Below are 17,389 nucleotides of genomic sequence, written 5' to 3'. Positions count from 1 at the left end.
GCACATGACAACAACCATGTCTATATGTTTTCAAATAAGGTTTCTAGTTACTTGTTGCTGATGATTAATGAAATTATTTTTGCATATTGATGTTATGCTTAGCATTTTGCTGACCCTCTCATTAATTCTGATAATTTGCAGATTATATATTTTGTTTTTCTGTACTGACAGGAACTCTGAGTAACTATTGAATTCAAATAATAAATAGTGGCAATTTTTTCTCATTTCTTCAAATTTCACTACTAAGTAGGATAGTCACTGTAGATTTTTGGTAGATATCCTTAATGAATGGACATTAAATTTCACTACATGCTTTTTGTTTCATCTTTGAGATGATTATTATTTTCTTCATTTTGCTAATGTGTGACTAACCTTTATAACTTGTGATCATGTTAAACCTTTATTGCAATATTTGTTTAAGTGAAAATGCATAAGCCTCCTTATTAGCACTATACAACCACACTGAATTAAAATGGTAATGTGTTAACTGACACTATTACATGGTGATGTCACCTGTCAACTAACAATTCGGTTTAGATGTTACTGTCAGTGTTCATATAAGCACTTAAACATTTATGTAAAAAATTGGATAATATAAAAATAAAAGTGCTGTTACTAGCAGCAAATATAAGTCTTGTTGTTATTGTTGAAGGCTGTCAAGTTGGTACTGACTCATAGCAACTTTATATCCATTGGAATGAAATATGGCCTGGTCCTGCACCTCACAATTATTGGAGCCTGTTGTTGGAGCCCAGTGTGTCAATCTGTCTCATGGGGGGGGGGTCTGTCTCTTTTTAATTGCCCTGTACTTTACCAAGCATGATGTCCTTGTCTAGGCATTGGTTCCTCCTGATAGATAACATATCCAAATATGTGAGACAAAGTCTCACCATCCATTCTTTAGAAAGGATTTTAACTGTATTTTTAATGAGACTGATTTGTTCATTTTCTGGCAGTCCATGATATATTCAATTTTCTTCACCAATACCATAAAAAAATTCATCGATTCATTTAAAATTTTTCCTATTCACTGTTCAGTTTTTGCATGTATATGGGGTAACTGAAAATACCATGACATGGGGCAGGGTAGCTTTAGTCTCCAAAGTAAGATCTTTCCTTTTTAACACTTTACAGAGGTATTTTGCAGCAGATTTGTTAGATACAATATTCTGTTTAATTTCCTGACTGTTGTTTCCATGGATGTTGACTGTGGATCCAAGTAAAATGAAACCCTTGGCAACTTCAATCTTTTTCTATTTATCAAAATGTTGATTACTGGTCTAGTTGTGAGGGTTTTCTTTTCTTAATATTGAAGTATATGTAAACCAGACTGAACATTGTATCTTTAGTCTTCATCAGTAAGCACCTCAAGTCCTCTTTACTTTCAGCAGGCAAGGTTGTATCACCTAGATATTGTTGCTGTTGTTGAAATGTTGTCGAGTAGGTTGTTGAGTTGACCCATAGCAGCCCTGTATAGATTTTCCAAGGAGCGGCTGGTGGGCTTGAACCACTGACCTGTGGTTCAAACCAACTTTGCAGCCCAGCACATTAACCCACAGTGCCACACCAGGACTGCATCTGTATATTGCACATTACTAATAAGTGTTTCATCAAATTTGATGCTGTATTCTTTGTATAGTTCAGCTTCTCACATTATTAGCATACACATTGAAATGATACAGTGCTGACACACATTTTTACTGATTTTTAAACTTCACAGTATGCCCGTGTTCTGCTTGAAGGACTGCCTCTTGGTTTATGTACAGGTTCTTCATGAGCACAATTAATTGTCATGATATTTTCATTTTTCTCAATGTTATCCATAGTTTGTTGTGATCCACAAAGTTAAATGTCTTTACATATTCAATAAGACATAAGCAATCAATATCTCTGGTATTCTCTACTTTCAGCCAAGATCCATCTGAATAAACAATGATATCCTTCTTCATTTTGAATCTGGCATGAATTTCTAACAGTGGACTACTGCAAACATTTTTGAATTGTGCTTAGCTAAATTTACTTGAATGTCATATTGTTTTATTCCATAATTTCTGCATTCTTTTGGATCACATTTCTTTGGAATAATCCTGTATATGGATCTCTTTAAGTCAGATGGCCAGTTGAAACATATTAATTGGTATTCCAGGAATTCCAGGAGGCTTATGTTTCACCAAGGTCTTCAGTACAGTGTGGATTTCTATCTTCAAAACCAATGGTTTATGATCATATATGACCTCATAAGATGGTTATACACTGACCAGTGCTTTTTGGTACAGTGGGCTCTGGGTATTCCTCCTGTCTTCTTCTGATGCTTCATATATTGTGCAATCTTTTGTCAATAGTTGTTGTTGTTGTTAGGTGCCATCGAGTCATTACCGATTCATAATAACCTTATGTACAACAGAATGAAACACTGCCTGGTCCTGGGCCAACCTCACTATCGTTGCTACGTTTGAGCCCATTGCTGCTGCCACTGTGACAATCCATCTCACGAGGGGTCTTCCTCTTTTTCCTGGACCCTCCACTTTACCAAACATGATATCCTTCTCCAGGGACTAATCCCTCCTGACAATATGTCCAAAGTATGAGAGATGAGTCTGGCCATCCTGGCTTTCAAGGATCACTCTGGCTGTACTTTTTTCAACACAGATGTATTTATTCTTTCGGCAGCCCATGGTACTTCCAACATTCTCCTCCAACACCATACCTCAAATGCATCAATTCTTCTACGGTCTTCCTTGTTCCCTATCCAACTTTCACATGTATATGAGGTTATTGAAAATCCCACGGCTTGGGTTAGGTGCACCTTAGTCCTCAAACTGACGTCTTTGCTCTTCAATACTTCAATACAATCTTGCGCAGCAGATTTACCCAATGCAATACCTTGTTTGATTTCTTGACTGCTTCTTCCATGACTGTTGATGGTTCATCTGAGCAAAATGAAGTCTTTGACAACTTCAATCTTTTCTCCATTGATTTTGATGTTATTTACTGGTTCAGTGATGAGAATTTTTGTTTTCTTTACATTGAGATGGAACCTACTGAAGGCTGTAGTCTTTGATCATCATCAGTATTTTAAGTCCCCTTCACTTTCAGCAAGCAAGGTTTTATCATCTGCCTATTGCAGACTGTTAATGAATCTTCCTCCAATCCTGATGCCACATTTTTCTTCATATAGTCCAGCTTCTTGATTTATTTGCTCAGCATACAGACTGAATAAGTACGGTAAAAGAATACAACCCTGGTGCACATCTTTCCTAATTTTAAACCATTCAGTGTTCCCTTGTTTAGTTCAAATAACTGTCTCTTGGTCTATGTACAGGCTCCTAGTGAGCACACTTAAGTGTTCTGGAATACTCATACTTTGCAATGTTGTCCATAGTTTGTCATGATCCATACAATCTAAAGTCTTTGCATAGTCAATAAAGCACAGATAAATACCTTTCTAGTATTTTGCCAATAGAATCCTTTAGTATTTCAACTTGAGCCCTGACATTTTTTCTTCAGTTCTTTTAGCTTGAGAAATGCCAAGTGTGCTCTTCCCTTTTGGTTTTCTAACTCCTGGTCTTTGCAGTTATCATTATAATTATTTTGCCTGGTCTTCTTGAGTTCCCTTTGAAGTTTTCTATTTGTCTCTTTTATTTATTTATTTCTTCCATTCACTTTGTTGTTGTTATGTGCCGTGGAGTCGGTTCTGACTCATAGTGACCCTGCACAGGGTTTCTGAGGCAGTGAATCTTTATGGGAGCAGAAAGCTTCATCTTTCTCCCGTGGAACAGCTGGTAGCTTCAAACTGCTGACCCTGAGGTTAGTAGCCCAATTTGTAACCACTATGTTACCAGAGCTCCTTATTTACTCTGTACTCAAGATCAAATTTCAGTCTCTTCTGACATCCATTTTGGTCTTTTTTTGCCCCCTTCTTTTCAATTTACTTTTTCTTTCTTCATGTATGATATTCTTGATGTCATCCCACAACTTGTCTGATCTTCATTCTGTACTGTTCAATGGATCAACTCCATTCTTGACATAGTCTCTAAATTCAGGTACTCTAATTGGGAGTGCTGTGGCGGCTCATATGATAAACAATGCACTCTAGACCACAAGGTCACAAGTAGAACCTGCCAGTTTCTCCTTAGTAGAAAGGTGAGGTTTTCTGCTCCCGAGAAGATTTAAAGCCTCGGAAACTCTATACAAGTTCACTATGAGTCGGAACCAACTTGATGGCACTTAACAACAACAACAACATACTCTAGTGTAAGCACAATGGCTCATAGGATAAGCATTGGATTGTAAACTCACTAGCTGCCCTGCAGGAGACAGATGAGGCTTTCTACTCCCAGTTTTACAGCCTTGGGAACCCTATGCAGAGTCATTATGAGTCAGAATCAACTTGACAGCACTTAAGAGCAACAGACTCTAAGTTATACTTTGGCTCTCAGAGACTTTTTGAAATTCTCTTTAGCTTCAACTTGAACTCCATATGAGCAATTAATGGTTTATTCAGCAGTCAGACCCTGGCTTGTTTTTTTTTACTGATGATATTGATCTTCTTCCTTGTCTCTTTCCCCAGTTGCAGTTAATTTAATTACTGTGTATTCCATCTGGTGAGGTCCACAAGTAAAGTTGCCAATGAGTGAGTCACTGGTCTTACAAAATTGTACCATATGATCTCCAAAATAATTTTGTCACCAAGGCCATTTTTTCTTTTTCCAAATACGGATCCATCTTCTTTGTTTCCAACTTTCACATTCCAGTCACCAGTAATTATCAATACATCTGGTTTCTTTGTTTTTGGTATTTTGGTTTATGTTATTACAAAAGTTCATTAACAACAACAAAACTATATAAAGAATGTACATAGCCCTAAGAGACACAGTTCTACTCTGGTACACATGGAACAATCATGAATTGGACTCAACTTGGACAACTAGTTAATTCATGCTTTATTAGAGTAACACAGGGCTATAATTTTTTATCTATGGATATCAGTTGCCATTGAGTTGATTAGATAGGCAGCCACTAAAACCTGTATGTTACTTTCTTAAGATACTATGTCAATTTTTTTATTACATGTTGCTGACTTCGATTTTATTTCTATCACATGAAAACTTCACTTAAAGCAGGCATTGATTTTGTATTACTTAGGTCTCTTGGCAATGAGAAAGAATTGTCACTATCAATTTTTGGGCAGAGTGTCCTGGTAGCATTTATTAAAATTTATTAATAGACATTTAGGAGGAAGGTGTCTACCATCTTGGTATAACAGCTTCGCTAACTCAGGTTATATGCAATACTGTAATGAGAGGTGAAAATAAAATGTACGCAGCCTTATTTTTACAGCATAATAAAACAGGACCTTTGGAGAGGAGATATGTGGAAGCAATTGATTTCCCTGCTGAACATAGTAATTACTTATAATAATTCCAAGGTTTCTAACATGATAATATGATTTTCCTGTAGTAGTACCATTCCAATGTTGTTATATTGCCCATTAGTTGCCATTATTCTATTATAAGAATCATAAAAAGATAAAAATTCCTTGGATATGTCTGCTACCATTTAATTTAAGTGATAACTTCTTATCTGTAAATACTTTCATTTCGACTTTGCTCAGTGTTTCTGTTTGGAGGGTTCAGCACTGCCTTGAAACAGCATTTATGACTTCTCTTCTATCAATGCATCCTCATTGCTAGTTAGATTAATTTCAGACTGCAGCAGATGGGAAACAGTCTCAATTTCTTTATCATAAGCATTAGAGGTTGGTGTGAATATTTGAATAATAGTCATATTAACTGGTCTTCCTTGTAACTGTGTGAGTTTTATGCTTTCATTTACAGTATTGTTCTTCAGGATAGATCGTAAAATCTTTTTTGACAATAAATGTGATGCTGTTCATCTTGAATTTGTCATTACTGGCATAGTCTAATTCTACTGGCATATGATTGTCTAATTCGAAATGGTCAAAACAGTCCATTTAAGCTCACTAATGCTTAGTATAGCTATCTTCAAGCATTCCATTTAATTTTACACAGCTTCTAATATTCCTAGATTGATACTTTGTACATTCCATGTCCCAATTATTAATGGATGTTTGCTGCTCTTTTTTCTCATTTTGAGTCTTGCCACATCAGCAAATGAGGTTCCCCTCAATTTTGATTCATACACCTCCTTAAGGTCAATTCTACTTTGAAGAGGCAGGTCTTCCCCAGTCACATTCTGAGTGCCTTCCAACCTGAGGGGTTCATCTTCTGGCATTGTATGGCACAACATTCCACTGTCATTCATAAGATTTTCACTGACCAATTTTTTCAGAAACATATTGCCACATTTTTCTTCAGAGTCTATCTTAGTTTGGAATCTCCTTTGAAACCTGTCCACTTGGTTGACTCTGTTGGTATTTTAAATGCCAGTAGAATAGCTTCCTGCTTCACAGCAACAAGCAGCCCACCACAGTACCATGAACAGACAGATGAGGGGTGGATAAGTCTTATAAATGTGTATCATTGAGACATGTAGATTACTTTGCAAGACGACCCCTTGTCTTATTTATCGCTACCTTCAAACCTCACTCCATCCTCATTTTCAAGTTCTATAACCTTGTCTTACACTTCACTGAGAAATAGTAGACATCAAATAAGATCCCCTTCTCTCCCTAACATCCAATTTACAGTGTAACTGCTTAAGTGTTCATATATTCTTTCTCTTTTTCTGCAGAGGAAGAAATGTCCTTGTTTCCTGTCTGAGGCCAGCTTCTCACTTGTGGTCTGAAGCCCATAACCTCAAATTTACGCCAAAGCCAACCTTCAGAAAGACTCCCGTCTTGTGCACATTATCAATTTTTCCTAACATCGTTCAAGCACTGTATCTTTACAAAAATATTTTTTTCTGCCAGTCACAGATCCTCCTGTGCATTATTTTTTAAAGTGTCCTATACCAATTATTTTTATTACATTTTGCTGACTTCAATCTTTATTCTTATCACATGGAAACTTCACTTAATGCATATGTTGATTTTACATTACTTGAAACTTAAGGCAGATGTATTTACTGGAAGATCAAAAGTGATATACAAAATTAAACTTTTGTAATTTCCAGATAAGATTCTGTTTTCATATGATGGGAAGGGTAATATACAAGAAGAGGGAGGGGGCAGAAGAATGATGAAGATAGGTAAAGCCACAGGAAGGTCTGCATGGTTTAAAAGGGATAGAAGTAAATAGTGATATATATATAACTTTGGGACAACAGTATTTTGGGTATAGATGCATGGATTGAGATCAGGCTGAATGGATAAGGGAAGAAGAGTAGGTAGGATATATATATATATATATATAAACACACATTCCACAAATATATAAGAGTTTGAAAGAGGATATTTGTACATGAGTATATACCTTTCCTGCAAACAAAACTATGAATGTGGTGGAGCATACAGCAGGCAAAATGATGAAAATTTCCTAGATATCAAATATTTTAAGGCCTGAGGACTCAGGACCATAGTCTCAAGAGACACGGTGGTCAACTAGCATAACACAGTCCATAAAGACAATGTTCTACATCCTGCTTGGGTGAGTTGTTGTTAAGGTTATCAAGTGGGTTCTGACTAATAGAGACCCTGTATAGGGTTTCCAAGGAGCAGCTGGTTAATTTGAACCATCAATCTTGCAATTCAAACTGACCATGCAGTCCAGTGCTTATCATTTAGCACCACACCAAGACTCCTTGGGTGAGTGGTCTCTAGAATCTTGAAAGCTCATAAGTGTCCATCAAGGTGCAGTTATTAGTCTCTCCATGTAGGAAAGAAAGAAGAGTGATAAAAATCGAAGAGGCTTAGAATCAATTAGTCCAAAGGACAAATGAAACATATGAACATTAATCTACACAACTCTAAGACCAAAAGGCCTAGACAGTACCCAGCTACCACTACCAAGTGCTCTGAAAGGGATCACATTAGAGGGTCCTAGATAGAGTGAAAGAATATGTGGAACAAAACTTAATAATAATAAAAATAAGACTGGGTTTACTGGTCAGAAAGAGACTGGAGGAACTTGAGACTATGACCCGTGGCCACCCTTCAGGTCTGGAAAGCAACTCACCCCCATGGCCCAATTTTCAGCCAATCAGTAGATGGGTTTATGGGGCAGGACAACAACATTGGCAAGGTATGCTCACCATGGAATGGTCACTCACTCGGGATTACAAGGGCAACATTTTCTTAAGGACAAAATTGAGAAGGGATAGGAAGGAGGGAGGTAAGCAGGTGGAAACCACAGGGAGGAAGCGGGATAATTGTTGTTGCATGGAGGAGATTGTAATAATTGAAATGAAACAAAGTTTATGATTGACTAATTGTAAAGCTGTTGATTTTGTCTATCAACCTTCACTCAATTCACAATAAAAAAATTAAAATAAATAAATTGTAAAAATGTTTTAAGATGGAGCAGTTGAAATGAATCTCATGCTGAAACCAAAAGATATGAGTGCATGAAGAACTACAAATTATCAAGTAAGAAATGATTCTAGGCCTAAAAGTAAAAGAAAAAGAAGTCTATATTTTATCGTTTTCATAAATGTTAGACTGGAACTTAATTTTGGAAATCAGTCTTTGAATTCAACAAGTAAAAGTCTCCAAAAGAATTGTCCTGAGACATGGGCAGTATCTGCAAGCATGTACCACCCTAGAACTGTTTTATTTAATTTCATAATTTCTGCACATCATACATGTGGTATGCTGCTTACATGGGAGTGTTAGTTGTGAAAAAATATATGCCTCAATACTACGCGTCTTTAAAAAGAATCCTCTCTAGACCTCATGTCTTTTTCTTTTTTCCTTTTACATTTGTTTATTTTTCTAGCCTCATTTTTTTCCTTCCTAACAGCAAACATTTTAAAAAGAGTTGTCTATATTTATTGCCTCCATTTACCTACTTCTCATTTTCTCTTCATTTGGGCTTCGGCTCTCAACACACCTAAGAAACTGATCTTTTTCAGGCCACCAAATGACTTCCATGGAGTCCTGGTGTGGTGCTGTGGGTTAATGCGCCAGACTGCAAAGTTGTTTGAACTGCAAGGTCGGCGGTTCAAGTTTACCAGCTGCTCCTAGGAAACCCTATACAGGGTCGCTATGGGTCGGAACTGACTTGATGGCACTTAACAACAACAACAATCTTCAGATCATCAATCTGGTGCACGAAGATCAAGACCTTCTGATTCTTGCCATGAGGAGGGCATACATCCATAATACTGGAAAGGAGTTAAAGAGGGAGGCAGAAACTATAGAAGGAGGCAGAAGACTAATAAATCTGGGAGACCAACTATTTTGAGAGTCTGATAATTACTTAAAGGGACTACTATATTATAGGAGTAGTTTTATTTTTTTTTTAAACTGAATTGGTTTTAAAATTTTCTCTCTGCCCTCATCACCTCATCCCCACTAACCCTCCCACTCCCACTGGTTAATTAGTATGTGGGAGCTTGTGAGGAAAATCAAATAAAATTTTATTTTATCTGAAAATCAGTATGTGGGAACATGTGAGGAAAACCAAATAAAATAAAAAAATTTTAAATCACAATTTTGCATCTGTGTAGGAATAAATTTTCAGTCCATGTCCTCATTTAATGGTATGATGACTCCCTCAGTTGCTCAATCTAAAAACTAGGGTCTAGCAAGGTCGGTTTGAATTGCAAGGTTGGCAGTTCAAGCTCACCAGCTGCTCCTTGGAAACCCTAGACAGGGTTGCTATGAGTCGGTACCAACTCGACAGCACTTAACAACAACAAGAAGTGCTTTCTTGCATTCCAAGCCACTAGCATTTTCATCCAGACTAATGTTATAAATTCTATGTTGTTGGGCCCACTTTTACTACACAATCCATTTCTTTACAATAACACAAATGATATCTTAACAATATTAATGGTATAACTCTCACTCTTAACGGCTGCTGGTTGCAATTAAAATAATCTCCAAATTTCTTACCATGGTCTATAATAATTTACATACATGATTTGGCTCCTCCTATTTTTCTGACATTGTCTTTTCCAGTTATGGTGTGGCGCTGTGGGTTAATGCACCTGACTGCAAAGTCTGTTTCAACTGTAAGGTCAGGATTTCAAGCTCTATAGGGTCACTAGGGGTTGGGATCGACTTAATAACACCATCCTGGTGTGGTGCGGTGAGTTAATGTGCTGGACTGCAAAGTCATTTGAACCACAAGTTTTGTGGTTCAAGCTCACTTGTTATGTGCCGTGGAGTCGATTCCGACTCATAGGGATCCTGTACAGGGTTTCCGAGGCTGTAAATCTTTACGGGAGCAGAAAGCCTCATCTATCTCCCATGGAACTGCTGGTAGTTTCGAACTGCTGACCTTGAGGTTCGCAGCCCGATTCATAACCATTACGCTACCAGAGCTCCTCAAGTTCACTAGCTGCTGCTCCAAAACACTACACAAGGTAGCTATGGGTTGGAACTGACTCTACAGCATTTAACAACAACAGTCCTGGTTGGGCACAATGTGCTGCTAAATGAATGCGTACTATATGCTTGTCAGAAACCCTATACAGGTTGGCTGAGTCAAAACTGACTGACTGCACTTAACAACAACAAGAAGCCCTACTGGATTAAAAAAAAAAAAAAGGTCAAATCCCTCTTTGCCTTAATATCTTTGTATAAGATGTTACCTATGCCTAGGACAGATATTTAATTCAAATTTATTTTGCTTCATTTTTCCCCCTTAAATTTATTTCATCTCTTGAGATAATTGATAACACTTGTAAGCTGATACTATTAACTGTTGTTAAATGCTGCCGAGTCAGTTCTGCCTCATAGTGACCCTGTATAGGGTATCCGAGGAGTGACTGGTGAGCTTGAACCACTGACCTGGAGGTTCAAACCAACCTCACAGCACCTAGATACTGTTAAACAAAGTTTGAAAATTATGAGTGTGATTCCCATCAGTGACTACATTCCACATCTGCCTGATTCCTTTCAATGGCTTCGCAACACATTTTGAAGGAAATGCAAACCGCCCATCACGGCTGACAAGAACTTCCATGATACGCTTCCTTCATAGCTCTACAAACTCACCTCAAACAACTTATCACTTGATTCCCTATCCTGAAGCTACAAAATAACTAGCTTATTCTCACCTCCACATCTTGGCCGTTGCTGTTCTCTCTATACTGAAGGATCTTCTCACAACTCTTTGAAATCCTGACAGGTTTTCATTCATCAGGTCTCAACCTGATCATCTACTCTTCAGAGAAGTCTTTTTGAACTGGCTGCCACAACTTCCTCACCCTTCACCAGCTGATTTACCTACCCCTCACCAGTTGTTTTCCACGGTCACATTTATCATAGTCTATTGTCAGTCCTTTCCAGTTCATTACTAGGTCTGAGATCAGAGAGACCAAGCTAGGCTTGTTCAATGTTGTATCCCCATTGCTGACTGGAGTTATTGCTCATAGAAGGTATTCAAAAATATTGTTAAATGAATGAATGGATAAATACATTTTATAAAATCATGTCTATAAAGCTGAATAAAAATTTAGAAATATCCACAATAATCTCTCCCACCCCCACTTTTTAAAATATTTTTTTCTTCCAAAGAAAAACGATTTAGAAGATAATAGACCACTAGCAATGTAGGATAAGCACTCAACCTCAAGGTCATTTTGAACTGCAAGGTTGGCAGTCACTCCTCCGAAACCCTATATAGGGTAGCTATGAGCCAGAACTGACTCAGTGGCACTTAACAACAACAACAACAACAACACAATGTTCAACAGACACACAGGGATCTTTTTCTGACTAAAGCTGAAATAGAAAGAACAGTGTCCTGCCAGGTCAGCATTCTTCCTGACACACCGTCTTGGGAGGTTCTTACCCAACTCCAACCCATTTATTATGCATTATGTGCAAACTGAAAAAAGAACAAAAAGAATGACTTTCCCAAATGCTCAGCTCTTTAGGGGTAGAGTAGGGGTTTGAATAGTGTTGCACAAAAGTCAGCTGAGAGCTGTTTTATTTCTGTGTTGTTTTATGACGTAGTAGTTTAGAACAGATGAGCTTAATACCAGAGTCACAGGAACTGGTCAGATGACAAAGATTTAGACATTCCTATGTTGTTATTAAAGGAGCTCTGGTAGCTAGTGGTTACGAATCGGGCTGTGAACCTTAGGGTCAGCAGTTCGAAACTACCAGCTGCTCTGCGGGAGAAAGAGGAGGCTTTCTGCTCCCACAAAGATTTACAGCCTCGGAAACCCTGTACAGGGTCGCTATGGGTCAGAATCGACTCGACGGCACTTAACAACAACAACAACAAATGTTGTTTGTTATCAGGAGTCCTGGTGTGGCGCTGTGGGTTAATGCGCCAGACTGCAAAGCCATTTGAACTGTAAGGTCGGCGGTTCAACCTCACCAGCTGCTCCTCGGACACCCTATACAGGGTTGCTATGGGTTGGAACCAACTCGATGGCACTCAACAACAACAACAAATGTTGTTATTAAGTACTATCAAGTCAATTTCGACTCATAGTGACTCTGTTTAGGGTTTCCAAGGATTGGTTGATGGGTTTGAATTGCCAATCTTTCAGTGGTTCTCCTATAGCGCCGCACCATATAACCCTTACTCCTTTGTATTTACCACTGCGTCCGAATTCCCAAAATAATTATTTTTCAGAGTTCCAAGAAAATAGTCTCTCAGAAACAAGAGAAACCACATAAACGTTATCATTTTTTTCCCCTAATGACTGAACTTTCATTTTTATGACTGTACTTTTAAGATCCTATTCAGAAGCTTGTCAGAGAAGCATGCTTAATTTTATTTCATCTTTTCTTAAGATATTTACCTCTACCTCATTTCATATTAACCTAACCAGATGGGAAAAATAATACTTCAATAAATCCAATCCAATTTTGTCCTAAAGGAATGAAATGAGACAAGTTCATTTTTATGCATCTGACTTTGGAATTCATACCACCACATCTGTTTAGATCTTATGATTCTACAAACCCTCTGTCCTTGAGTCAATTCCTCGCCATAGCGGCCCCATAGGACAGAGTAGAATTGCCTGATAGAGTTTCCAAGGGGAAATCTTTACAGAAACAGATTGCTACATATTTCTCCTACAGATCAACTGGTTGGTTCCAACCACCAACCTTTTTGCTACAGTCAGGCACTTCACTACTAAGTAGAAGATTTTTCAGAAATGGTTGACAAGACCATAAGTCAAGCAGAAGTTTCCTCCCAGATACTTTAACATTTTTCTTTTACGATTATGCATTTAGGCAACTGAATGGTTTAGTACAGAAATCAAGCAAAAATGACATCATTTTATCTTCTGTTCAAAGGACGTCTACATCTTGTATATGAAAATTTATTACTAATGCTTTCCTTGGCTTATATTTCAATTAGGATCACACTCGCTGATCATCTAGAAATCTAGAAGAGTATTTCCTGTCTTGAGAAAACGATTTTAAATCTCTCTTTAATTTTTTTTTTTTTTTTTAACAAATCCAAGGTAAAATCTTTGTGACATTGCCTAGGGAAGAATTTTAAAAGTGCAAAACTAAATCCAAATCCAACATCAAGCTGTCTGATTAAGCAATAGTTCCTTGGATCATAAAATTCTTTTGAAAAAAGATGCCATGGTATTTTTATTGAGTTTATGAGCTGAAAGGCATTTACAATTCCAAAAACAACAAAAGAATAAAAAAGAAGCACACATGTGTTGTTACTAAAAAAGGCACCAAAGATGTGTACTAGGCAGAATTGTTCCTGGGAAAAATTATGAAGCAGATGAAATCTGTGTTTATCACTTTTCCATGCCTTGTTTTGAGCTCATCTTCCATTTCTACCCTGCCCACTACCAGGGGTATTGCAGCATCATTTCTCTGTTGGATTCCTGGTTGTGTAAACGTATGACTTGTTTCAGGTGTTTCTGACTCCATGTACCCCTCCCTACCAACACTTAGGGTTGTTCTAGGGGACTGGACTAGTTGGTTTAAAAATGCAAAGTAAAATATTAATTATAGTTCATGGCTTTCTTATAGAAAAACATATTTGTTAAGAATTTTCAAGAAGAAATCTTCATTTGCTCAGCACTTGTTACTCAGTTTTTCTGTGATCCCAGTCCTGATGCTAGGGGAAGAGGATCAGCACTCTGAAACAGGTGGAAACTAGAAAAGCAAAACACAGGGCCAAGGCTGGGGCCCTCACAAAGAAGCGTAGCTAGGAAACACAGAAGTCAGAAAATAAGAAGTCCAATGCCAGCACTGTTGTTTGCTATTGTACCGTGCATAAGTCTCTTAGCTCTCTCTGTGTCTGAGCTTTTTCAGTTGTAAAAAGGGGAATCATAACATTTTTATGGTTAATAGGAAGAGTCTATTAAGGTTTAAAAAGGTTGTGGAAAAGATTAAATTAAAAGATAATGAAAACTTCTCCATAAATGTTTTCATATTCCCTCATATAAGTAGCATTGTATTGCTCAGTGTCTGGAATAATGACACTTAAGAGAGTTTGGGGTTGGTGGGGTGGGAACTGGCTAATGCTTTATATTTGCTTTAGTGAAAAATCTTCTATAGCTCTTTTTGAATTGGGAGGACAGGGCAGAGAAGACAGAGGAAAAATTGGACACTTTACCACTTATTGTTAAAACAGGAGGATAAAACAAAAACTTAATTGGCCAGTGTTCAAAAACACGTGAGACTTCTTCTGGTTCATGCCCATTATTCAAATATCGTTTGGAAATACATCAGTAGAATTATCTATAATTTTGAGGATGAGGTGACATATAGCACTATTTTAATCATTGGCAAAGAAACTTTTGTCATTGGTAAATGATGTAGATGATAAGATGGCTGACTTGTACTTCGTTTATGATGTTTATTAAGAGAAAAGTCCTTTCTCTTAGTCTCTGCAAACTGAATTGAGCTTAGCTGAAGGAGCTCTGGCAGTGTAGTGGTTACGAATCAGCCTGTGAGCCTCAAGGTCAGCAGATCAAAATTACCAGCTGTTCTGCGGGAGAGAGATGAGGTTTTCTGCTCCCATAAAGATTTACAGCCTCAGAAACCCTGTACAAGGTTGCTATGAGTTAGAACTGCTCCATGGCACATAACCACCACCCTGCAGTGGTTATTGTTAAAAGGACATTCAATCATCTAGAGGTTAGAGGCCAGAGGAAGAGAAGGGACAAAAGTGTGACTATCACAAACCTTGTAAATCACTGCTTTATTTCCCAGCATGCCTGCATTGATAGTTTATTGATTAGTAGCTACCCAGCATACTGAATCCCCATGTGAAAATATTGGAGCACAAAAATTGGGACACTGTGGTGTATGGGAAAGAGTAAAGACAGACTTGCTTTTAAAGAGCTATGATCTCTGTGTAGGATCCACACTGGACTGTGAACTACAGGACTGGCAGTTTAAACCCACCAGCTGCTCCTTGGAAACCCTATAAAAGGTGCTATGAGTAGGAACTGACTTGATGTTATACAACAACAATGATTTCTCTGGGAGAACAGTCTCCTATGGTTAAGCATTAACTCATAATATTTATAAGATAAGACCAACAGGATCCAGAAGAAACAGAAATTATTTCTGGTATGGCTATGAGGATGACTCCCAAAATACAAAGATATCTATGAAGGCAAGAATGTTTAGAAAAATATAGAGATAATAATATTGGGAACCATACATGTTTAAAGATAAAAAAAAACAAGTACGAGGGAACCATAATGTAATAGAGTAAGATAACCAGAGATTCCCTATTTGAAAAAGCAAAACATATATCAGTGAAGCAATTAAACATTTATGATTATTTATTCACATCTTACATTTAGCCTGAGGTGAGATTGTGTATTAAATAAGACTTCCCTTGAAATATCTGTAATTTAGGATAAAATACTGATAATCTGCAAAAAATTTTTATGTCAGCTTGGAGCTATGACATTATACTAGAAAAATCAAGTCAGCTCTTCATAGATAAAAATAATAAAGATAAAATATATTCAATCAAATTAAATTTGTGACAAAACATTCCCATATAAATATTTTATGATAAAAATGTCATGGTTTATATGACACATGGAAAATGTCTTTCCTCATTTGGAAATCGAACTTGGGAAAATTCATAATCAGTGCTTTGATTTGTCCTGCTCTCAAGCCCTGGTAAACCAGAAACCAAACCCACTGCCATTGAATACGTTCCATTTCCTAGTGATCTTCAACATCAGAGTAGAACTATTCCTTAGGATTTCTGAGACTATACATTTTTGCAGGAGCAGCTACCCTCATCTTTATCCTGCTTATGGACTGGTGGGTTTGAACCATCAATCCTGTAGTTAGCAGTCCAATGCTTAACCACCAGGGATCCTGAAACCATGGTTTTACAGCTCTAATTGTCCTACAAGGGAAGGGAATGTATGTGTGTGTGTGTGTGTGTGTGTGTGTGTGAATTGAGTTCACTGAGCACTCAAGAATGAACCCGGTACTCACCGGAGGACCCACTGGTCCTGGACTACCTATGGGACCCGTGCTTCCTGGTAGCCCAAATTCTCCTCTTTCTCCATCTTCTCCAGAAAGTCCTCTTCCTCCTGGGCTCCCCTACAACCCAAAAAATTTTTTTTCTTTATAAGGACACAGTGAAATAATGATACCACACAATAAGCAGATTTGGGGCTGATGCACATACACAAAAAATAGTTCGCATTTTAACAATTTCATATACTACTTCTCATTTATACATAATATTAATAGTATAATTTACCTTTACACCATCTTTACCCTGGAGTCCTTCTTCTCCAGGAACTCCTGGTTCACCCTATTTTGTAGCAAAAATAATATAATTAATTATTATGCTAAATAGATAATCTCAAATAGAAAAGTAAACTATTTTTTTTATTCCTGGCATCTAAAGAATGTAGCAGATTTGTTCACTTTTATTTCTCCTCTTACTTTATTTCCAAGGGAGGATTTGACAATATAATAAGCAGGATTTAATTTTTCTTGAAGAGCTCTGCAGATGATTTAAGAAGTCAGAGTGTTATATATTCAAATACAGGATGGTCTCAGAATTATAATAAATTTATGTAATTAAAGGTAATATAAAATTGATTTGATAGCTTTGGAAATTTATAGCTGGATCTATGTTTCTGAGTATAAGGAATATAAATGTAAACTCAATACAGTAAGGTTTTATAAATTACAGAATTTATAATGAATTAGTACACTTAATCCAATATGGCCACTCTGCCAGATTTTAGTTTTTCTCTGTTCTTTTCTTTGCAGAGAGGAGAGAGAAAGAGTAGGACCTGAAATATCAACAATCCGGATCTTGCAGAAATGTAGAGCTATCCACTGTGAAATTATTAAATAAATTCATGTTAGCTC

General features: G+C 37.2%; 1 protein-coding gene across 1 annotated transcript in view; it reads right to left on the bottom strand.

Moving 5' to 3' along the window:
- The window catches only part of COL24A1 (collagen, type XXIV, alpha 1), a 562,513-nt gene that overhangs the window by 171,295 nt on the left and 373,829 nt on the right, over positions 1–17,389 (bottom strand). The window contains exons 34-35 of the mRNA XM_006831073.1: positions 16,767–16,820; positions 16,496–16,603 (exon numbers count right to left, since the gene is read on the bottom strand). Coding sequence (XP_006831136.1) covers positions 16,496–16,603; positions 16,767–16,820 — 162 coding nt within the window. The remainder of the gene's footprint in view (positions 1–16,495; positions 16,604–16,766; positions 16,821–17,389) is intronic.

This window comes from Chrysochloris asiatica, unplaced genomic scaffold (genome assembly GCF_000296735.1).
Source record: "Chrysochloris asiatica unplaced genomic scaffold, ChrAsi1.0 scaffold00002, whole genome shotgun sequence".
NCBI lineage: Eukaryota > Metazoa > Chordata > Mammalia > Afrosoricida > Chrysochloridae > Chrysochloris > Chrysochloris asiatica.
The sequence above is the reverse complement of the archived record's forward strand: the minus strand, read 5'-3'. Positions and strand labels throughout refer to the sequence as shown.